The following is a 25,558-nucleotide window of genomic DNA, read 5'->3' as shown; positions in this document are numbered from 1 at the left end:
TAGGGGGAATAAATTTTCTGAGATAAATTCTTGATAACATATAGTTTCTTCACACGTATGATTTGACTTGCTCCATACTCTTGATAAATGGGCTGAAATGTTTCCAATGTCTCAGTAATGACTATCCATGCAATAGTCTGTTTCCTGACAATTTCTGGGTTAAAATATTGTTATTTTGTCTATTAATGTATCAACCTGTGAATAAAACAGTAGCTGACATAATATTAAGTCTCAATAAAGCTAAGAACTCATTAATAGTGCAGTTTAATTGTGCATTTTTTGTCATATGAATAGATTTTTACATATTTCTTAGAGATTGCATTCTCTCTAGAGGTAGCACTCTTGTTTGTAGGAAAGTCCACAATCTGGATGTTATAATTACCATGTAGCACAGTTAACTATTATTAGGCTTGGGGACATCTGTTACATATAGGCTAGTCAATAAGTGATAGATTCATATGTGGTGCTGAGACTGTAACCAGGTGAAAATCTACATCATTAGCACTTACAGAGGTTCCAACAACTAGTAAAAAAATTGGTTTGTAATTCAAAAATTCTTTTAACCCACAGCCTATGGAACTGTACCAAAACAGCAGTGGAAAAAGTTATTGTTAGAGATGTAATGGGAAGAAATTAGACTGAGTAAAAGACATTTTTTTGATCAAGCACTGATATCTTCTACTGTCTTAGGCTATTAATTAGGCCATTACTTTTAGAAATTAATCAAGCCCCACCTTTTTTTCCCAATGTAAATGGTCTGTTTTCAAGGAGTAATATTTGTTAGCAATATCCTGAAATACATTAAATCAAGGCAATTTAAAAGGTAAAATCCATAGCCTAATGGAGCTATTTATTAAAACCACACACCTCCCAGCTCTCCTTGAGTAACTGAACAGATACAGAATACAAATGGGGAATGTGTACCCTTCAGGACTTTTCCTTGAGTGAAGTCATGCATTTTACAATGAAGTCAGTTAATACAATGAGTGGCTTGATGGTGATTAAGTGTAACAAGAGGTCAAATTTTAATTAGTATCGAAAAGGAGAGAGACATACCACAGCCTTAATATGAAGACTTTTATGTTAGTAACAGCATTTTATTTCTAAGGGCATTGAAAAAGAGTATAGTGGCTGACTTTGCTGAATGTGTTTATAAAATATTCATTTAAAACAGTCTTTTCAGGCCTTCCATGAGGTCATAATTGCACTCCTAGAGCATACAAAGGGCTTGCCACAGACAGATTGAGAATAATACCATACATCATGAACCTACATCTATAAGCTCCTAACAAGCAAACACACCACAGTGACACATCAATGGTAATTATAAGCTGAGGCACTAAAGATTGTAGGAAAAGTACAATGAGCCTGGCACGAAACCACAACAAAATTACCTCACTTCTTCTTCTATCAGTTCTGTTTCTGAATAGGAAGCTTCATCAGCAAAAACATCCACTGTCTCGCTTCTTTTACATTGTTGATAGACAGAGAAACACAACCTTAGCTTTGATAGCAATGCTGTTTAGTTTAAGTAACAGTTTAAGTCCGATTTCAGTGTTATGGAAGGTGAGAAAAATGTCACCCATCTTCATGATGCCAAGAAATGACCATAGAATACATTCTTTGACTATGAGAATAAATTCCAAGAAAAAATATTCCTAAATTCAACAAAATTACAAATAATTATATCCAGGTCTTGAAAAAACCCACCCTTATCATGTTTATCCACATATTTTAGCATATTAATGAGCCTACTGAGACTTTTTTGGGTCTGTCAGCATTTCTCCTTTCAGTGAGTAGAGGACTGCTGAAGCACCCAGCAGCAGGGACTGGGCAATATGGCAAGATTATCACTCCATGCTCCATTCCTCTCCCCTTCCAACAGCCAGTAGGACACACAGAGGAAGAGGTGAGTGGCAACCACATGCTTCATAAAGACTTCATGAGAAGTTAAGGCTTCCATTTGTTACTCTTAAGGCCTCATTCCCTTTAGCTCTATAGGTATAAAAAGTAGTTTTTAGGATATGAGGGGTCTGACCTATTGCCTGACTAGAAGGAAGGAGGCATTCTTACCATTGGGATCAATACTAATGGCTTAGTGGGCAGGTTTTATGTTCTGCAGAACATCATGGAGCAACTGCAGCTAAACAGATAAGGCCTCAAAAATGTCACACTCAGTAGCTAATATACTGTTTGCCACAATCTGCAGTGAGCATTTCCTTCAAGTGCAAAAACAACCAGGAGTTCCCCAAAGTGAAGGAGAGGGTGGATTTTGGCAGTAAACCTTTGAAGGTGAGGCAATGCTGTTTTGTAGACTGAAGGATTTGAAGACTGAGTCCTGAGGCCAAACTGATTGTCATCCCCAGGTTCCAGGCTACAGGCTGCAATCCTCCCAATAACCACTACAGCAAATGGAGGGCTATGTCAAGGGGACAGTCTTCCACTTGAAAGCTTCACTTTGTGGTTTTGCAGCATATGCATATAAAGAGCAATTCAAAAAATAGTTTCACTCTCTTCATCCTCACTTATTCTTTTATCCTTTTAAAAAGAAACACATATACTACATGATCCCAGTCTTCAGCAACCGTCCCTTTTACAGGAAAAATATCTGATAACCTGCTTGTGCAGGGAAACCCCTTCCTTACCACTGTTAAGTCATTACAGTGAAACCCCTTCCTCACCAATTATGCTTGAATATCAAAATCCAGCCATACTTATGGGAGGAAGTTAAATTAAAAATGGAAGTTTCTAAATTTTCAGATATCATTCTTAAAGACCTAGGTTTACGAATTATCTAGATGAAACTTTCTTCTTTTCTCATTAGAAATCATATCATATGAATTACTGATTTTAAAGAGGGAAATATGGTAGTCCTAGTTAAACTACTCAGCATCCATATAATATTTTAATGTTCACTAGCGCTGTTCACCTTTGCTAAAAGACCTTCATTATGAAAATACAGTTAATGAAACATCAAATAATGATCTCCTCCATGTAATACTACCTATTGTCACATCCTTCTATTTTTGCTAGGGAAGATAGGCATGGCAGATGGTTAATTTCCATGCCAAAGTGTGCAAGACTTGTAAGCATAACAGTCCCTTGCTCTGAGGAAAAGGTACAGCAGTGTTTGCTTCTAAACCAAGCAAGCCAATCCCTATGAGACTGTTCGAGCTCTCTGTAAGTCACTACACAGAAAGCTCTGAGTATTCAGAGTCTAACTTCTTGTTCCAAACCCATCAGGTATTATAACTAGAATCTAATATCATTTAGGTACCACTGTAAACTTTAGTTGCTGTAGTACCTAACCAAAGGTGCTCCCAAATTTTATTTTATATACTGATTTATCTCCATTTTATACATATATATATATATATATATATATACTCTGCAAATTTCAAATGTGAACTCTTTTCCCAATGCAGTAAATATGACTTTCTGATTTTTAATTTTTCAGATTTGTTACTTTTCTTAATAAATAAAAAAGAATTTTCAACAAATTATAATAGTCATTGATCTAAATTTATGGATAGAGAAAGCTTTATAAAAGATTAACATTTTCCAACAGTAAGCAATTGTAACAGCTTACATAACAAATAGAACTTTTTCCCCCCAAAATTACTGAAAACTATGTATTTAAAAGCCCATGTTAAATTCTTTTACTCTGTAAAAATGATGACATCATGCCAGTCACCATTTTAGCATTAGGTTTTTCTTGTAACAAAAAACTGAAGAAATAAAAATAGAATTGCTGTAGGATTACAGTACACTACAATTCAGCTCCTAGTGTATCTGTTTCATCTAGAAACACTGAACAGAACAAGAAAAATACAACAACACACTTTCTAAGTATCATAATTTCAAACTCCAGCTAATATACAATGGCAATACCTGTCAGTGTCTGTGGATGGCTGCTGGATTTCAATCCTTGGACATGTTATTCTTCTACTATCTATAGGAACTTTGCTGTTTAGTCACAGACACAAGATCCTCTGTTAGCATAACATAGATAAGCATGTCTAAAAACAAATGATATTTCTAGTACCAAAAAAACTTATATTTGAGTCATAAATATTGCAGTGGAAAATGGGAAGGAGCAGTACACTATCCAATCTCTAGAAAAACTGGTGACAAGATATCTCAGCAAGCAACTAACTCATCTGTACTCATAAAGGAAAACTCACCTATACTCATAAAGAAACTTAATATAAAATCATGTGCTGCTATAGTTTTTAAAAGACAGGAATGTAAAGCTTTTAGGTACTCTGGTTTAAAAAAAAAGGTAAACAAAGATATTTTGGTTGCTGTAATGTTCTGCAATGGTTTTTATATATGTAATATATATGTATATATATACACACATATATATATACATATATACACGCATCCCTGTACTGATATGATCTGGTCACATGCATTATTACCCTGTGGTATATGGGATAACTACCAGTATATCTCCACGCCAGTGACAGGCATGATTAAACTGCAACATGACAGAGTCTGAACTATTCTGCTAACTCAGCTAAGCAGACAAAGCAGGGAACTCTGCCATGATCCCAGGCACGTTGTGCTCCACACTCCTGCGTTCTGCTGCAGCCACAGAATTGCAGCTGCTCCCAGCTTGCTCAGCTATCTGGACAAGCCGCTCACTTCATGAGCGTTGTCAACACAGCTGACCATGTTAACACATGGCATGGTACAATTATAAAAATGCTTAAGGAAAGCATATATATCCACACCTGTGGAGATTTACTCTCCAAAATATGTGTCATCATTGATATATTTGCTGAGGAATAGCAAAGTCATGCTTCACAGAGGGAGTTAGAGCAGACAACGTTTTTTCCAACCCAAACTATTTTATGATTCTTCTGATGCAGTTAGAGCTTTATACTAGCTATTACAATCAAATATAAATAAAACAAGTAAGCAATGTAAATCCTTGGAAGACTGAAATGATATGCATTTTACATAATTTTTATCTGCAAAAAAGGTGTAGAGTGTTTTTACTTTATTGCTTCTGGTATTTGCAATGTATCTTTTGACTTATATAGCCAGCTGCCTTATATAACATCTTGTATTTTGCCAGCTACTTCTAACTTTCAACATCCTTAACACAGACCCTCAACTGACACATGTAAAAGAATCACCCTGCAGGAATAAGCATCTCTATGTTCATGAGATGACTCACTGAAGATCATGATAAAGCTGATTAGGATCCAAAAGCTGGGAATTCAAAATTCTCAAAGATGAGAGCTGAAATCCTCTCCTCTCCTTCACCCCAGCTCAGTTTTATAACTGAATCTACTGCAGTGATTCTCTCCAGATAATAATCTAAACTTCCATTAAAGTACTGGAAATATTCCAAAATATAACACTTTCAGCTTTATATTATAAACATATTCCACAGTTTTTCCCATTTCAGAACACAATATTTCACCCACTCAACTTGAATATTATACTATGACATATGAGCAAAACCAGGAACATGCCTGGGTTTTAATTAACATGTCTCATGACTGAAGTATAGTGGTACATAAGACAATGCACAGAGGATCTTGAGAGGGAAGCAATGAAAAAGAAGAATTTCCTTGTAGAGCTTGAGTATTCAAATGTAGTTCAGCAGAGCACCTAGACTAATCAATTGAAGTAGTTGTAGGCTTAAAACTAAGCATGTAACTTAAATATGCCTTTTTAAAGTGCAGTATTAAATGCAAAATATGAAAAGTACTTGGTTCTTGATGGATTTTGTGAGATTTTTTTTCCTCAGATCTTAAATATAACTTTATTTCTATATGGCACATATACATAGTTGCCATTTTTAGTGACATTTTCAAACACCAATAATATGGCAGATGTTTAAATAGTAAATTACCACAAGAGTTTTAACTATGCAGTTATTGTATATATATACTGCAGCTACGTATTTATCTTCTTCTTAACTTTTGGCAACAGATCTGCAATTCTGACCTCTCTGATATCAAGGCTTTTGTCCCTTGATGAGACCAGGATTTCAACCAGACCATTCAAACAGGAGCAGGTACGTAAGACTTTATCATCTTTAGAATTGATTCTTAAATGAAGAGTTGATCGTCTTTAGGTGATTCTTAAATTACGAATGAACAAAACAGCATTCAGTTTTTGTTAAAGGCATTCTCTAAATCCATTGATCTGTACAGAATCTGATTCATTTCAGCAGTCTTTAATAAAGTGTTTTCTATGCCTTATGTTTTATTTAAAAGTCATAATGGTTCACAACAAATTATTTTTTCTTTTTTTGTCAGACATTTTAGGAGCTAAATTTAAATGTGGAAAGAGAGTAGTAACTAATAAGCTTCTTTTTCATGTTAAAAAACTATTTTTAGACATTTACCCCTGATATTTACCTATGTTAGTATCTATTCAGCATAAAAAGTAAGAAAAGAGAAGTAAGACAGGACTATTTCATGTGACTATTAAAATCAAAAGGTTTAGTTACAGCAAGCACTTTCCAACCTCCTTTAAATGCTGTTCATTTTCAGTTTGTTTATGTAGTTTTCAGGATGATGTAATAAGTATGGCCTTTGCTGTGCACTTAAAAATGAAGAGCCAAGGAACAGCGGCACTGTGGTTCAGAAAGCTAGAGAATATATATGGCCTCAAGTCCCTGCAACTGCACTAATGTTTAGCCAAAAGACCTTCACAAATCTCTCCTCTCTAAAGAGGAGAGAAGTCCACATTAGAATATTGTTGAATTAATTCTGGTTTCTATCAGATTTTTTACATTTCAATTTAACAGTCTTTCATGTTCTCTGTTCACATTCACAAAGGAAGGAAGTAAAAAAAAAAAAGAAAATTCTTGCAAGAGCAATAATAAAATGAGGGAGAAGCAGTAAAGTCAACGAACTAAAAGCAAGGAAAATGCGTGTGCTTTCTTGATCAGAAGCCAGCCACAACTGGGAAGAGCTACAGATTCTAAGGCACACAGCATGGGTTATGCATCAATCACAAAGGAAGATAGGTTAGACAGATAGAACTGAGATTATTTCTAAAAGTAAAAATGTATTAGGTTTCAAAGACACCTTCCCCACACTGCAGATGTAGGCAGGTATCACTAAAAAGCTGCTTTTCATTAAAGCAGCCCTGAACAGTAAGAACATGTTTTAAAAATAGTTCAAACATAATTAATGTTCTTTTTCTATTTGTAACCGAATAAAACAGTTTAATCTTGGAAAAAAGACTAGAACATAAGTGCCTTAGTTCTGTGTCAAGAAAGAAAGACATCAAGAAAAAGACATTTATTAGGAATAAATTTGGTACAATTATAAATGAATTCTTATTATGCAGATCCAAAATACATTTTAGTTTTATCTGTAACACTACACTCTTTACTTACCCATATTTTTCAGCTGAACCATTGACTATATCATCTGCCCATGAACTTGCACCATTGTACCACCTTTACAATGCAGTCAAAATAAAAGAAGTGTTATTAAAAAATTATGTATTACTATCAGCACTCTAATTCATGTGACATGATCACTTCTCAACAAAATAGGAAGATTTCCAAATGTTTTCAAATAATTTTGTACATTTCATATTTTCTTTCACGTTTGAAGAAAACCAACTTTTTCAAAACCAAACACCAAGAAAATTATAGGGCTTTCTTTTCCTTATATAAATATTATATTTTATGTCTAGTCTTTTCAGCAGTTAAGCCATAAACTTCAGTTGCATAAAGACTAATTGATCTCTTATCTTTGCGTACATAAATGTTTTCAGGTTTTCAACAGCCATTGAACTTGTGGAATAATAAAAAACTAATTGTGGTGACAAAATATTAACAAAAATAACATAATATACATTAAGAGTTTAAAATATTGCTTTTAACTTCAAATACAAGACCTTGCCAGTTGTAATCTTTTTTTTCTATTTGATAGGGTAGATGGTTTGTCACAGGTATGTAAGAAGCGTAAGAAAATTTGCTTCAATGATCAATCAATAAAAACTAATTAAATTTTATAGTGGTATTGTTCTTCCAAGTACGAAATATGGGCTGCCCAAGCATTTGCAGCAGCACTTCAGCACATCAGTTGAAGAAAACATAAAACACATATAGAAGTATTTTATCTTAAGAAAAAACATTGAGAAAAGAAATAATGCGACAAAAAATTTTATGCTTTAAGAAATCAGGGGATAAACTGCTTATGCACCACTAGTCCAGTATATTAAAAATAAATAGTAGATAAAAATCATCCACCATTTGGTTAAGGAGTTTCAACTAAATCTCTGGAGTTTTATACTTTCAGGATCTCACTAGGGTAAAGCCAGGGAACTCCTATGTTGTCACACGACAGTGAGTAAAACAGGGATTATCAGAAAATATCAAGACACCACTATATTATCAATCTGCTTGTCTTCATTTTCTCCAAACTTCTCCTGCTGCAGAATCTGAGCATTTGCAGTATGTTTACAAACTTAATAACCCCACATCTCCTGGATATTATGTTGAGGGAAGACCATATGGGGTGCAATATATGTGAATGTCAATTAGCTGCCCTTGTTCATTTTATGTACAATTGGATGGTATGGGGAGCAGCTTTTTTTTTTTTCATGGTTTGTAGCCAGATCAATGGCTGGATGAAAGTCATTTCAGCTAAATCTACTTGAGTTTTAGATTCGATTTAGACTTAATCCATATAAATTAGAATAATGCTGGAGTATGACAGGTACATCTTTATACTCTCCCTGATAATCCATATCCTCAAAACCGAAGCCAGTCTCTCCAATTAGCCAGTATTTTAAATAAGAGTTTTTGATAAAACTACTTCATTGCAGACACCATAAATACATAAATATGGGTTTGAAACTGCAGTGCACTTTATTTTTTCTTAAATATGACTGTATTTATTTATAGATATCAAATAAAAACAAAATTTCTCGCTATTTGTTAGGGAAAGATCCCTACTTTAAGTGTTCTCATAACATAGACAAAAATCAGACATTTAAAGAGGGAGAGGAACATTGATTTGCTGTTTCCTTCAGATTTCCTTCTCTTTTGGCCTAGCTCTTTAAACATGAACAGCTGTTATCAAATAACTCTTTCCAGAGACACTCCAAAACTTTTCAGACTACATGTCAGATTTTAGTGATATTATGCTCATTGTGATACATTATACACATAAAATTTAGGAAGAACAACGGTACTTTGGTTCCTAGCATGGTAAACACTCAAAATCAATTTGAAAGCATTTGGGTAGTCCTTTTTTAAGTCAATGTGGGCAGTAACATGCTAAAATCTGAGTATCATCTTAGGGTACTCAGGTTATTGAAAGAATGAAGTTGAGGACTGTAAATTGCCCTAGAATCATTTCTAGTGACAGAAAAGGTTAGCCATTAGAATTATGGTGCAGTTAAGTTTAGAAAAACCTTCAGTTGTACCTAAGCTCCTCTGTACTATTCAGTTTTCCTCCCACATCTAATAAATAAAAAATTTTTCAAGCTAAGAATTATGCTTAAAAAAATCCGAAGTCAAATTAATGGAGGGCTAAAAAGAAAATGAGGTACTTAAAACTATGGAGATTAGTTGTTCTGTATTTAGAGAAATATGGCATAAAGTGCACTGTAAATTTAAATACCATTAGTCTAAGTCAATTAGAATTTTAGACTATGCTTCATAAAAATTTATTACTTAACTCTATCTATTTTTACTATATAAATTAAAATACCTTTCAGGAGTATAGGCTGTGTCATCATAATATGAATTAGGCACTCTTCTCTCCTGCCTAGTCCTCCTGAATGTGGAATAAATAGCACAGATATTTCAGACATTTTAGAGCATGCTTTTTTCATTATGTATTCCCTTACTGTATTATTAAGATGTGATGAAGATGGAGCTCATTTATCTTCAATTCAGCTATATATTCTGAACATATATTTTCATATATATATATGAAATTTAAAATCCTGCTTTCAAATTTGATTCAGAAATAATTAACAACTTACTGAGAACAATTGATCAATGCACACATATTTCATGGAAGTAAAAAGCTACATTGACAGAAAACTGGTACTTGAACAACAGAGAATGTTCAACAAAAGTAAGATTTTGATGTTAGAAAATGTCTGCTGGGTAAAACAAAAGTCAGGAAAGAAAATGGAAGCAAAATATTTCCTTAAGTGAAACAACAGAAATTCTGCCTGAAAGAAACCTCACATGCTGCACAAAACATACACAAAGCAGCTTTTATGGACCTACAAATGCTAAACTCAAAGGCTAAGTGGAAAAAATAAATTGCACAGTGTGTTCTTGATGATTAAGCTGAGCTCTTAGGTAGGGAAGCTGAGAAAGAACTTCATACAATGAGGTTTTCAGCACAATTTTATTTGGAATGAACTGATAATAATTTTTTAAACACAAGAAAAAGGTTAAGAATAAGAACCTTGAGAACATTACTTTGTTTTTGAGATCACTGGTGTGTCAGACAATTTAAAGAGTTACTTTCCAGTTATGAATTTGCCCATATAACTCTGCAGGATTCTGAACTGGGAGATATAAATAAGTGTAAGTAAAGCTCTGCACGTCCAGCCATGATGCCTTGTGTACAGGCAGTGTGAGTAGCTGCAGCAGGGTGAACTGATCCCAGCTGCTGCTACCATGCTGATTGGAACTTTGAACAGTCAAGGGACCTTGGGGTGTGGCACAGAGCAGCAGGATGCTCTTGGGAAGAGCCCAGGTCCTAAGGGCTCTGAAGTCACTGAAGATGCACAGGTGCTTACTGCCTTTCCTAGGCATATGCTGGAGTAAATATCTTGTCTATGCTGCTGTTCCTTTTGGGAGGGAAAGAGTTGGACTTCTTCAAAAGGGGGAAGCCACCAGAAAAACAAAATCATAACCTAAGAATGACCTCAGAAATTAAGGTTTTTGATAACGTAAATGTGTCCTAGAACTAATGAACTGAAGTCTGTCATATCAGATAAAGAGACTTTAAAGTTTGACACAAACTTTAGCAGAGAAAAGATGAAAGACAACTAAGTAGTCACTCTGTGGGAAAAAAAAAAGGAAAAAAATGCTAGAAGAAACCACAAGAGTTAATGGGGTGGCTGTGAATGACAACAATATAAGCAATAAAAGGAGCCACGAATAACAAAGGCAAGGAATTTTGACTAATATGTCTATATATTTATTTGCCTGCAGGACACAGACACTGATGGATTCAGAGTGACATGAGATAAAAAACTCTCTGTCCCAGATGAAGACTCTTTCCTGAAAGCTGGACTGTACAAATCAATATTTGCTATTTTGGTGAATAGTGGAAACTGGAAAGTTGTTTCATATGCATGATAAAGTGAAAGTAAAAGACAGGAAGAGATGTAGTTGCTTGGTATCAACAAGACATTGATTAAGAAGGTGGAACAAAGAAGACAGGAAAAACACCTTGGCCTACAAAATAATGTATTTTAGAGTAAGCACTGAACTGTGGAAACGTGTAAAGATAAAAGAGGAAATGCTGTTTAAAAAGTAATTGTTCATATATTTACAATAAAAATGAGGAATAGAAAATTACTTGGTGTTTTTCAATGTCTGAGGAGAAACTGAATAACGATTATGCTATAAATTGTTCTTAAATTGCTGTTAGAATACAGGAAGACAAAAAGGATGAAGATCCAGGAACTACAATTGTGGCTGTGAGGTATTGAGAGGAGTTCATATCTGGTAGGATGACTCAAGTGACTTGAACACTGATGTTACCCTCAGGCAGCCTGGAATTCAAGAGGATCATAGAATTCAGGATCAGTTCCTAGGCCCAAGGAATCTCAAGATACTGTTCTAACAGTGAGCTAGAAATATTCCACTTCATGTCAGATTTTCATTTCTGATCTCAGGCAGAATTAGCTTTAATAACCTTCTGTTCCATAAAGCCCTGGAAAGGATTTTCCAACTACTTAAATCCTAGCTTTTTCATCTTTTTGAAATACTGTAACTTTTGCACTTTATTTTCATTGATTTTACTTTATTTTTGAGAGATTAACTTCAGAAACAAAGATTGAGATTTACAAGTCAAGAACCTCAAAGTAAGACAATTTGAGAATAGCTCCAACTTTCACTAATATCCGAACTGTCACAGACATAACCAGTAATCTGAAACAGGTTCACAGAAACTAGTGCAAATCAGAGCATATATCTAAGGCAAAAAAAGTATATAAAAAATTAATTATTGAAATAACATACAAATGAGCACAATTCATCATGCATTTTAAGAAAACAAACAAAAAATCCCTTTCCTTATCGAAGTTTTTAGATGTGGACAGAAATATTTATACATTTCCTTTATACTAGGTTTCATGTAAAACAGCATAATTTCAAAACAAATGCTTGACTGAGTTCTAAATGTTAAAATGTTTAATATACCATAACTTTGGAGAATTTTAAAAAAGAAATATTTCTTTCAAAGGATTTTTCAGATCCTTTTTGTTTCTGCATGCAAAAGTAATTTCACATTCACTTAAAAATATGGTGACATATGATCTGAATACAGAGCAAGCATTAATGAACTTCTCAGACTCATATCCAGAGGGCAGCCATGAAGTTAATATATAAAGAGTTCTTTACTTGCTTTGGAAATTTTTACGGCCCTCTTTTAAAGCAACACCTCTATCAACCATTGTATCTGATCTGAAGTCACCACTTTCCTTTGACTGGCTCACAGTTTTCAGTTTGAAATTCTTACTTCTATTTACACACAGCTATGTAAACTTTTTTTGGTTTTGCAACATTTTTGAAAATATCTTAATTATAGTACTTGAGCAGCATAACTTAAAGCCACTGTATTTCAAGTGGCAAGTTATTTCACAGATATTGTTATGGGCTCAAATTCTTTCTCCATATATTTCATGTGTAAATAGGAACTATGATGTTCTGCAATCACACACAGGTATTGTGAGTGTGTACAAGTATTCCTAAATCACAGAATATGCATTATACAAATATACACAACATAAGCTCACATAAGCATACACTTTTACTTTTCAATCTATTTTTAAGTTAAGCAAAGTATAAGACTTCAGCAGACGCTCTTACTGTGTTACTTTAAAGTAGATACGCTTTTCTTGTTATTTCAAAGAGAATAATAAATACTACAAGTGCTCTGGAAAATTCCAGCAAAAATAAGGGTTATAAAAGACACAGATATATAATATTCATATAATCTATTTAAAACTGGCTTCTGCAAAGCTATTTGGTACCTCTTGGGATTTACCCATGGCCCCAAGTAGTCAGTTTTAAGAGGCAGAGTATTATAAAAACATATTCACTGCATGTGTTTATCTCTTAAAACACAGATCACATTCCCAGTTTGTAAATCTAACATGGCAGTGTCAGTGTGGCAGAGCTAATGGCACACTCCACATCAGTTATACCTCTCAAGATCATAGTAAGCACCCTCAGAATAGGTACGGCACATCGTACGGGAGCGGAGCAATCTGATTGCATCTTCACAAAACAGAGGATACATTGTGTGATCCTGGCTGCCAAAACAGAATGGGTGAACACAATGAAAAGCAACAAAAAGATGAAACGAGGACAAAACAACATGAAAAGCAAGCAATGTCAGCAACAGAACAAAACACTGGAACAGAACATGACTGAAACTTTGGTGAACTTTGCAAAACTACTTTAAAAAATTTAAGTATATTGGCTCACAGCTACAAGATCTTCTAGGCTGAGAAAGGTATCACTCTCCAGTTTTATCATACCTTTAACACAGCCACTCATATAGGATTTTATGCATACTAAAATAACACTATTAGCAGGTATTAGTGTTTGCTGGTTTAAATTATTTTCTTTATGTATTCTCTAAAAGACATCAGAGTGATGTACATAAAGCATTATCTTTGAGGGCCATCAATTATAGACTATTGGAAGTGATAAAATGTTCAAGTGAAGCGCAGGAAGAATTACCCAGTGTTTGTGCGCACACTATGTTAACAAATCTAATGATGATACTAACTCAACTTCTAAGTTTTCTACCACTATACAGAGACAAATAAAACCAGAAGGGGACATGTAGGTACACAGAAGTACATGCATTACCCACACATAGTCACACAGAGGAAAACATATACCTGACATCCCTGTAATGGTGATCTGAGGACTGGGTGTACCGGGAACGAGGTAAAGTAACATAATGACTGAGGTGATGGCAGAAAGAAAAATACAGATATGAGACAATAAGATGGAGAAAGAATGATACACAACACAAAACAGAAAACATTATAATCATGACATCATGGTTTAAGAACACTGGACTTATTAACAAAATAATATGATCTATGTTTCTAAACATAAAATTATCTAGATGTTTCACATATTTATTCTGAGAAGCCAGTGGGAAATTATGGATCAAGAAGATAGCTAAAATTTGGGATTTTCTACAGTATTTCAGTTAGGAAGAAAAAAATGCATAAATCTCTGAAAGCAACTCAAGAAGTTGGATTGCTTATTTCCTTCTTTGAAGGCAGTCATAACTTAGTATGAAAAATATCTCTGAAAGAGATTTACCTAATCTGTCTGAAAGGCTACCACCATTTTGAAATCTGTCCCCATATAGCTCCAGGGCTTTCCCATTTCTAGGTGTAAGTTCTCCTAATACTGATCATATTGGGATAAAAGGTGAATTTAGATCAAAGTGTTTCATTATTTAAAAAAATTATTAAAAGATATAATATCAGTACCAGAATATGCCAAAAAAACCCAAATGCAATTCATAGAATAAAACTAAGTTATTTATATTTTATTTGTATTATGAAACAATGTAAAAATTTATATATTTTAAATATATTTGTTACACTAGATATTCTCCAATTATCAAAAATAGAACAAAGTCATTTTACTTTTACTATAATTATATGCACACAGTACAGGGAAATGGGTTTGGAAAAGAGAGGGGTTTACCATTAACAAGGAGTGACTACAGTTTCCCTGAAGCTGGGATATTTCAAAGGGAAGTTTAATCACAACTGACCACATTGGAAGTATAAATTGACTTCACAAGAAACATGGAAAACCTCATCCTTCATTTTTATTTCTTGTATCTTAATTTTCTTATTATTTTTTTTTCCAGGAATCAAACACAGTGTTACCAGTAGGTATGTTACTTACACTTAGTATATTTACTTCTTTTGCATGAGGATAAAATGCACCATCACCCACATGAAAATATTCCTTATATTAGGTCAATTACATATAGTATGAGATGTCTTTGTGTTCACTTCTTGTCAAATAAATGCAAAAGAGTTTCCACTATAAACAACTAATTTAAATCCCTGATTATGCAATTTAAATTTTGCAGTTTGTTACAAGAAGGAGCTGTAGACAATTCAACAGGGCCCAATTTGACATGATATAGTTAAAATTTGAAGAAGGACTAATAATTATTAAAATGATCACAGAGTTTACACTGCAAGCTGTGAAAAACTATGAATGTTTCTAAAGTAATGTAAAGACCTAAGTATGAAAAACAGTCTACCCATAACAGCCTGTCAGTCAGCATGTTGTCAAGAAACATTAAAAAAATTCACCACGATCTTAAAATATTCTTTGGAATATATGCACACCCATAGGAAGAACAATCAAATAAAAATCTAGGAGTCTCCCACCCAGGAGCTAAATGTAGGATGATGGCAAACAACTGCATACCAGGTTATTCTCTCCACTATATGGATACATTGCCAGGCTATGTCCACAGCAATATGCCTTTGAATTATACAGGTGCAACCCTGGAATTAACATCTCAAAACTCTTGCTCTACTATTAATAAGCAATGCAGTGTTTCCAGTTGGTCAATGACATTTTAATTTTAACAATTCACTTTATCTTTCCAGTGAACCACTGATAAGTTTTCCTGGTAGTCTTTGAAAAATATACAACATCAATAAATACAATGTATTTAACCATTATTTAAAAACCAATGTCTTAAACAAAACTAGGACTTCAGGCAGAACATGTGTTGCAGAACATGAGTATGCACAGAAATGCACATGCTATTTGCAAGTAGATTACTTACTGCCCATAAGCAGGAACATCCCAGACTGTTCACTTCACTTATTTGTACATGAATGAGAAACCATCAGGTCGTATTCTGCTTAGGATTTCAGTCCTAATAACTTTTCATATCTCCACCAAACTACATTGATTGCCCAACTTCTGGTATTGAGTTTTGTTCTAATACTTCTAGAAACTCAGAACTCCAGTGTCCTTACCGAGTTCTGGAAATTTTTCTTGGGAATTTCTAGCAGGAAGTTCAACCTTTTCAACCTTTTCTGATTTTTCTTTTTATTTTCATTCAGTTCAGGATTTCAGAATAAGAGTATGATAGCATTTAGATGGCATTTAGATACAACCACTTATACAATTTGATATGCAATAACTTGTAACAAGTTTAAAATAAGCTTCCTCATCACCCAGAACGTTGCCTATCTATATATAGGAGTGGGGTTAGCATGAGCTTATACTTGACCTGACCCTCTGGAATTACTGGCTATTCATACTTTTCTTTTTTTCTCAGAGCCCATGTTAACCATACAATCTAATTTCAAAGAATCATAGAATCACTATCAAAGATCATCAAACACAACCTTTGACCAAATACCACTAAACTACATTGTAAAGTGCCACTTCTACCTGGTTTTTGGACATTTCCAGAAATGGTGACTTAACCATTTCCTGGAGAGTGTGTTCTAATGCATAGACTCTCCTCTCTTTCAGTGAAAAAATATTTCTTAATATCCAACCTGATTCAACATGCAGAGCAAAATGCTTCAATGCCATCTTTCTTCTGAGCATCCAGCCAATACCACACCACTTGATTTTTTGCCATTAAATATATTACTGTACATTTTTATATATTTAGGTTCAAATAATTTTTTTACGCTGTTATAAATATGTTAGCAACACTAAAAATGTCCATGCCATATTCTCAATGTCCAAAACTGAAACATACAAAACATTTATTTAGCTAATCCCCAGTATAAACCGCTTAAAATCATAAAGTAAATGTATTATAATGTAGTAAAAACATTAAAACATTAAGCTTTGCATTGCCTAAGTGCAAAAGAACTCCAGTAATGTTCCAGATCCCCATCTCAACTAAACATATCATTTGAGCTGTTAATAAAAATCATTACCCTATATGCACATATACATGGGAATGCTCAGAAGACAATGGAGACATAGACAAAATTTAGATATGTTAGATTTTTAATATGACAAAAGAACTCCAGGATGCCTTTTTTTCTTTTTTTTTTTTTGCAACCTTGATTTAGATCTCTAGCCTCTTATCACATATTTTTTACTTCCTACAGTATAGTAGTTCATGGCACTAGTATGTAAAATGATGGCACGGCAAAATGAACCTAACCTGCATCCTCACAGACTTAAGAAACATTACCAATTTTGTTACAGATAGAATAGACAGAAAATTTGCAGCAACAACTCATTTTACTTAAAATAATGGAGTTAGTCTAATAAGGCAGCATTATAGATTTTGGAATATGATCATTATTATAAAGACACACACAACCATCTCCCCTTCCACACCATATCAGGTGAAAAGTGATTTCCACTGGTCTGACAAGAAGATTCCAGATACATAGGTAAACAGGATAGCTTTCCTTTTTTTAAAAGTGAACAGAAAATTACTTAAAAATTTTCTGATATTTCTCACCTATTTGTCTATTTTCTAACAAAATTCAGTGAACCATTAGGGTAAGAAATCAGTGATTCAGCAACTGATTAGATTGCCAAATTGGAAGTACTTATTATCCAGGATCAGGCTTAGCAAACCAGAAGAGTCTCAGAAGCATGCTTGAAAACACTCACACACAGAGTACCTCACTTGAGCCTCATGGAATACCTTTCTGTTCATCCTATGCAGCAAGGGGAGTTTAAGCTGCTCTCTATTGCTTGGGGTATTTTATTTAATAGTGAAGAAAAGGCATTTAGGAGATAATTTATTCCATTCAATTTTCACTCTCTGTGACCAGGTCCTAAAATATGATTGACATTCCACCTTCACTACTACAGTGAGCAGTAGACTCCCAAGTGTTTTTCTGGAAAGGCTAAAGTGCTGTGCATTATTACACCCTTGTGCTTATTGGAATATCCATAAATCTGACTGCAAAACAAGTCTTTGTGTTCCTTTCTGTTAGAGCCTGCATGAATGAAACTCAATTTCACAAGAAATTTCTCTCATCACACAAGATGAAACTCATTTTCACAAGAAATTTCTCTCATTCTATCACCATTTATTTATTCCCATATTCAGCTTTTTCCAGTGTATTATCTGATTGCAATTAAAGCAATATATTGTATCATTTGCAATACTACTATCCTCTATTTTCAGTAACATTCCTTTACATTTTTTCAACTGAAATAGTAAATTAAATGTAGGAAAATTATAAAGTTATTTAAATTGTTAAAAATAAATATATTTTTTTACTGGTATGAATTTGCCTTTAACCAAATACTCCCCAATTTCTCAAGTTACAATTTTCTGAAAAACTAGCAATGTGATAAAATAGAAATTAGCTTAATCAGACTGTAGAGTAAGAAACAGGTGGTTCTTGGGGACAACCAGCTGGAAATTTAGGGGAGAAAGAGCCATTGAAAGTAGTAGAAAAAAGAAAGCTGTCATATGAAATTTAGGGAAAGTACTGGGGGAAGGAAGGAAGTAAAACTTGTGCTGGGGATCACATTGACTGTGAGGTTGAGCACAGAATAGTTCAAGGGAAAAGGAGCCAGGAATAATAAAGTGATATGGATTCAGAGAAAAGGCACAGCTCTATGAGCAGCTTACTCATTTCAACAATGGAAAGCAACTACTAAAACTACTTTTTCCAGGGTCCAGTTATGCCATTCTAAAAGATTATATTCTTATCTGAATAAAGCAACAGTAATGTTCTCTGTGGTAAAATGTTTTCCATGCTGCTTCCCAAACACCTGGCAAATCGCACCAACAAGCTATGTGAACAAAATGTAAAGTCAAGCTCCTAACTCTTAGAAAATGTCAAATGCCATTCAAGAATAAAGCACTGGTTATGTAATTTCCCCTCCTACATTTCATTTTTTTAATTGAATACATTAATAGAATAGTTTTATTTAATAATTGGGTTTTTTAAAGAAAAAAACAGATTTTCTTTACTTATAAGCATCAACAATTTTTCCACCAATAATGGTATGGATGCTTTTTGTTACACCAATTCTATAGAAATTTCTGCTAGTCTCCTGGAATAGATGAAATCCTAGAAATGTTCCATCTCAATGTAACTGACAATTTGAAGACTTTAGTTGTGAAACAATAGCAATTATCAGCAGAAAATTATCAGCTGACACACATTCAATCAAGATGACTTTAAATGAGAAAATCAGTATCACATTATCACAGTGCTCCCCGTACTGCATTTTAAATCATTGCTCCAAAGGTGCAATACTGACATCTTTTATCAGAACTGCATTGTTTTTAACACAGGCTTGGTTTTGTGCATTTTATTCTGAGGAATATATCTATGATTCTTGGTGGTGGGTTTTTTTTTAAAAAATTTGGCTCAAAGTTTCTTCTTCACCACCTTCCTACTCCGCCACCCCTGTTGGAGATAATTATCCTTCAGCAGACTCATGGAGATACCAGGTGGGTGGTGCAGATAATTGTGCAATTAAACAGTGATTTGAAAGGAGAAAAATAACTTAAAGACACACTGCATTATTGAGATTCTAACTGATGCAAACATTTTATACCACAGCTATAAGCAAATTTTCAGCAATGCATTTCTTTTACTTTACTGAGTATTTGAAGAAGCAAAGCAATGATATTACATATCCCCATATGGGCATGTTACCCAGACAATACACAGAACTGAAACCTGAAAAAATTGTCCCAAAATTTCCAAACAAAGCATCAGGAACTCTTTATACTTTATAATATCTTTGTATTTTAATTTGCATTTAAATGATTTTACAGTAAAATTTAACTAAATAATAAATAAATGGCTACCTAGTTACCTATTATTCAGGTCTGCATTTAATAAAGACTGGGGGAAAAAAAGAGTTATTTTCAGTGTTTTAATATAGAAAGATGTATAAAAAAAAAATCTTTACCTTGTTTGACCTAATCTGGCATCTATTTAATAACAGTATTAGATTAGGAGTCTGCTACCCATAGATAAAGCAACTGCACAATTTAAGATGACATTTAGAAATGAAAAATTTATGTTGCTCTTGCCCTCCTTTAACTTTGTGTCAAAAAATAGAAGAAGATATTTACACTGTGTTTTAGCTAACATTTAACAGGCTCTTTGTAGTGAATTATTTTGATGCTCACTGGTTTGATTATAGGAAATGGAGTTGTTTGGCATGTATTTCAACATTCACTCCATGTTAAAAAATCCAAGTCACATGGTTTCAACAGAATAAAAAAACACCAAATAAATGTGTATTCAAATATGCGAATGAAATCTCCCCTCAGTAACAGGGTGTGATAGTGCTGCTAGTCCCAGCACACCCAGATAATATCTTTAAAGTGATTTTAAAATAATGGACAATGTTTCTCTAAATAACCATGCTGTTGACTACCCTGTTAGTTTAACAAAACAGGTAGCAACTTTTCTTCTTTCAAATGGAAAGTGTGCAAGAGCTTTGATGAACCAATAGTGGATAATTTCCCTTTTCTCTTGCTTTCTTGGAAGTGCCTCAGAAAAACACCCCAGGAGCTTTCTCATACATTTCTCCTGCAGGACTATTTGAGTTAGGCATTCTCAGAATGCTCTGGCTTAACATACCTGTGCTAAATTCACCATTAGCAATGTTATTCCTCAGGGAGAACACAACCCAGATATCAAATACAGTTAAATTAATAGTTGTTAAATAATATCTAAGTTTGTTGATGTTGTGGGCCTGAGTACAATTTTCTCACACTGTCTTGGTGTTTGTTGTTAACTGTTGATATATCTTGCAGAAAGAAACATATAGATATAGTTTGGTGGTTTTGTTGTTGTTTGTTTTCTTTCTTTCTGGAACTATGCTAAGATTCTCACATTTTTCCTCTAATTCACCTAATTATATTGATTGTTTAACTACAAAACTCTGAGGCTAAATCCAACTGTTTCCAAAATTTTCTCAATCATTTCTATAGTTTGATTAGTTTCAGTTTCTCAAGGGAGGTAAAATCAATTTTAGAAAATTTATCAAAACATGTCAAACTGACATTTACAAGGTTATTCCATTACAGATAAATGTTCTTATGGAATTTGGTCCATATTAGGTCATAAGCGTTCATATTTCTTTACATTACAAACTTTGGCTATTTCATAGGAGTGAGAGCATCCACAAAAAAATTCACATTTTGATAACAATTAACTAGTAGATCTATATTAAATATACAGGTAAAAATTTGACATGGTTTCTCAATTTGAGTTGGCAGTATACACAGTGCAATTTCACACTTTTGTTAATATAGCAACAGATACAAATCTAAACTGTTAATTTACCCTTACATTTTACAAAAATAAGTATATTATATGGCCATATTTTACATAATTAAGGGTTTGGTGTTTAAAATTAAAATTAGCTCCAAATGTGTCTTTCAGGGTTTTTAAAAATAATTTTATTTTCTATTCTAGCTGTGCATTCAGTTTTGAAGGAATGTTTCATTGCCATTAGACTTGAAGTCATTTTTTATGACTTCAACTATTTTTATGTGGTTTCAACTAACTCCTCAGTGCAATATACCTTAGAGAACTTAATGCTAAATTATCTAGAAAAGGAAGGAAGGAATTTTCTTACTCATATTACATTTTACATCTCAGTCACACTTTAACTTGGCAACTGAGCATGTCTATAAGACTATTTCAAAATCCTCTTTTTGCAAGCAGCTTCAAAAGCTGTTTGATGGAAACAAGAAGCCATCAGAGCTGCGGGAAGGAAATATGTGATTTGTTTTCAGAGCCAAGTGTGGATAACATGTAGAGAGATAACAAACCTATACAAAAATGCAGTTTTTCAACTTCCCCCAACTGCCTGCCATTCTAGACGTTTTCAGGAGCAATACTATTAAAGAGCTACTTTAGGGATACCATTGGGTTTTTATTATATAGCAGAGACAGTATCATAAATACTCATTTTAAAAAAAGTAAAATCTAATAATTTTTCCACGCAAAAAATCACTGTCAAAGTATCAATGAATATAAAAAAATATAAATATTTGGAAATAGTCTTTTCCTGTTCAGAGACTGCATGTTGCAATAGAGACATAACTAGTCAATAATTTGCCTGCACAGGAAACCACTCACCACGTGTGAAGAGAGGAAAGTCTCTGTGTTTTGGAAAAACAGACAACGTGTAAAACCATGTTCAGAGACCCAGAGCACCCCTCTCAAGCAAACACCTATTAAACTAGAATGGTCATGAAAATTCAATAATCTCATCTCCAACAACCTTCTGACATTGTTTTTCCGATGTGTTCTAAAGAACCCAGTTATTTTTCTCCAAATCAAGTCAGTCCAGGAGGGATTATTCGACTGAAGGAAAACCATTGTGGTACTGAAATTCAAGCAACCTTTGCAGCTATGTATTTATCTGGGAGACAGCAAATGAACTTGCACAGGGAGCAAATGCAGAGCATTCCATAAGGCATACACAGGCTGTGGGGATGAGTTTAGATCCTGTTTTAAAGATGACTGGTCTTAAAATCAATATAACATTGCATCCCAAAAGAATTCTGTAATCATCTTTCAAAGAAACAGCTCAGAATCTTCAAGTTATTGCCTTCTGTATGAAAATCATATTCTAATGAATCAAGCGAATAGATTTTTTCCATAATTTAAACAGAAATATTAATTATTTTAATGCAAAAAAGAGGTTGACTTATGATCTACCGTACTTGTGATGAATACACTTCCTATTCTAGATGATAAACACTTCACTGTTTTTTCATTAGCTTTATTTTTGCCCATTTGACTTTTTTATTCACCAAATTAAATTACAAATCACTTTGAATATATTTGGGTTTTAATTCCTTTTGATACTGTTTTGTAACATGTCTTTGGGAAAAATTAATTTTTTAATATTCTGAAATTAAAATATTATAATGTTTTGAAAAGTATTGTCTTGCATTCCATACTATCATTGATGATCACATTACTTAGGAAATATGGTCTCTTAGGAAATATTCATCTTCTCTGTTCAATATTGCTAACAAAAAGCCACTGTTCAATATTGCTAACAAAAAGCCATTCTCAAATTCTTTGTATTACTGTTAGAAACCCCAGAGATGTGTTTTGATATCCCTTGAAGAATAACCTGTGATAGCTATCTGTAAAAGCATTAACTTCAAATGCTCGTCCTATATTCCTCAAGATTACACAACATATCTGTATTACTCCTTGGTATATACAATTATGAAATAAGACAAAAGCTAGCATTTTGCCTCTCATTATAAAGTGCAGGAATTTCAACTTGGTGCAAAACAGCTGAAATATTTTGAAAATTAAAGATAATAAATGCTTTCTGTTTTGATTTTCTACCTGGAGACAATGAGGCGGAGAAGACCAATATTTTTTTTTGATGTAACAAAGTCATTGCCACAATTAATTCAGCTAAATTAGCTACATTGTTCAATTATTGCTGCAATTCTTTTTTACATCATTAAAATTCATAGAGATTGCTAAAGCTGTGCTTACTGTTTGGGAAGTTCCATTAGGCAAAACACTATTCATGGTCAGATGTGCTTCTAAACACAAAGACTCTGGTTTCATACATGCTGTCCTAATCATTTTTCCCTTTTCTTTTTTACCAAGTCTCTCCGAAGGTTGACCAAAGACAAAACAGAACACAGTACTAGAATGTATTTTTGTTACATATGTGAACTGCACTGTATCCAAAGGGAGCATTACATTAATACTGAGCTGAAATTATCTATTTTTATGCCTCTTTACTCAGCAGCAAAAACAATCAAGTCTACCGATTATTTTTTTTTTATATTTGGTACTTAAAGAATTCACTGTATAACACACAAAACAAAAATATTTTATATTAAAAAGGACAACTAAACTAATCAAATTTTCTATTATACATTTTTTCATAGATTTTTTTCAGATTTCCTCCTGGCAAACATACACTCACTGGACAGTTTTGTCAGCCTTATGTGCACTAATATTTTGTAATGTATGTCATACGACCAGCGGATAAAGGAGAAATGCTAATCTCTGGGATTAGGTATGTAATTTATTTCAGCAAGCTACCATAGTGATGTTACTCACATTGATGCCTGTAGGCAACAGCTGCTCCTAATTCCAGCCAGGTACTTACCTCTCTCTGTCTGGGGAGTAGTGGTCGTCTACAGCTCGGTGTCTGTCCATGCGGTTCAGGGTGTTGTAGTGCGCAGCCGTGGATCGAGTCCCTCGCAGTCCCTGATCCACATTCCGACTAAGGATAAAAGATATCAGATCCTGAGTTTTTAGTGTGCCTGCATGAGATCCTCTCACTGCTTTGTACAATTATCAGCAATCTGTTAGCTGACCAGACTTTTCTATACATTTAAAGTAAAATAATTTTAAATCTTAAAGTACAAAAAAATATGTCTCATTTAGAAAATGGTGCCAAGTCCATGATAGGGATAGAGTTCTCTTTTTTGTTCCAATGTGTTTCTTCTAGAAATATAAGGAAAGCTTTTTCATTTCCTTCATTAAAGGTGTTAATCTTGAACAACGTTTCATTACTCTTTCCAGACTTCAAGTAAAAATTCATTTCTGATGGAAACATACACTGTAAATAATTTTTCATGAGTTTTTGATTTTGGCTTTACTATAAAGATGTAAACTGTAGTAGGACACAATGGGGACTTGTGGCTGTTACAGTAGAGTGCAGCCTGATGAAAACATGTTCACCTGAATTTAAAAATAGGACTGTATGTGGAACCCACGTAGAGGGTTAGTGCAGGCTTGGGTAAAGATCACCTGTACTAATTGAGACCAAAGCTTTGCCAATCGATTGTTTTGCTCAGTTTACCTATCAATACCTACTGACACACACTTTACTTTTTGTGCTCTGTAAAACAAATCCACAAGAATAGGAAAATAGGAGACAATGGTTAACTGTAATAATTATTGGATAATAAAAACATAATTGTTTTGTATTGAATTGAAAATAACAAATTGGATGCTTCCCTCCACAGAAGTTCAAGACCAATAAATTCTTCTGTCTCCTGTCCTTTACTGCAGTCTGCTCTAGTGTGAGCCTCAGTTTCCTTTATTGTTTTGGTTTTGTATGGCTCAGCTCCCCTTTCCTTTCTTGGTACCTGTCATATTTACCCTTTGTCATTTACCACTTTCTGACTAGTGTTAACTTGTACATGTATCCTTCACCGCTGCTGCCATGACATTATTTATTCCTGCATATAAGTGATATAAAGATGTTGCATTACACATAAATTTTTGCCTTCAGCTCTACCTCATTTGTCATAAAGCATTTTCCACTCTGGCATTCATGAATCCAAATACTGGGTTTAGTCTGGCTAGTAAAGAGTAACAAGAG

At 33.8% G+C, this 25,558-nt stretch overlaps 1 protein-coding gene across 10 annotated transcripts in view; it reads right to left on the bottom strand.

Moving 5' to 3' along the window:
• Window positions 1-25,558, bottom strand: part of RIMS2 (regulating synaptic membrane exocytosis 2) — a 445,769-nt gene that overhangs the window by 133,634 nt on the left and 286,577 nt on the right. For 8 of the 10 annotated variants that reach the window (XM_030967156.1, XM_030967184.1, XM_030967175.1 and 5 more), the window contains one exon: window positions 24,335-24,451. In XM_030967156.1, coding sequence (XP_030823016.1) covers window positions 24,335-24,451 — 117 coding nt within the window. Of the gene's footprint in view, window positions 1-7,372; window positions 7,436-9,704; window positions 11,113-24,334; window positions 24,452-25,558 lie in introns of those variants that run through there. The other 2 variants (XM_030967128.1, XM_030967147.1) reach the window with 2 other exon arrangements.

The sequence above is a fragment of the Camarhynchus parvulus genome, chromosome 2 (assembly GCF_901933205.1).
Source record: "Camarhynchus parvulus chromosome 2, STF_HiC, whole genome shotgun sequence".
Classification (NCBI taxonomy): Eukaryota; Metazoa; Chordata; class Aves; order Passeriformes; family Thraupidae; genus Camarhynchus; species Camarhynchus parvulus.
The sequence above is the reverse complement of the archived record's forward strand: the minus strand, read 5'-3'. Positions and strand labels throughout refer to the sequence as shown.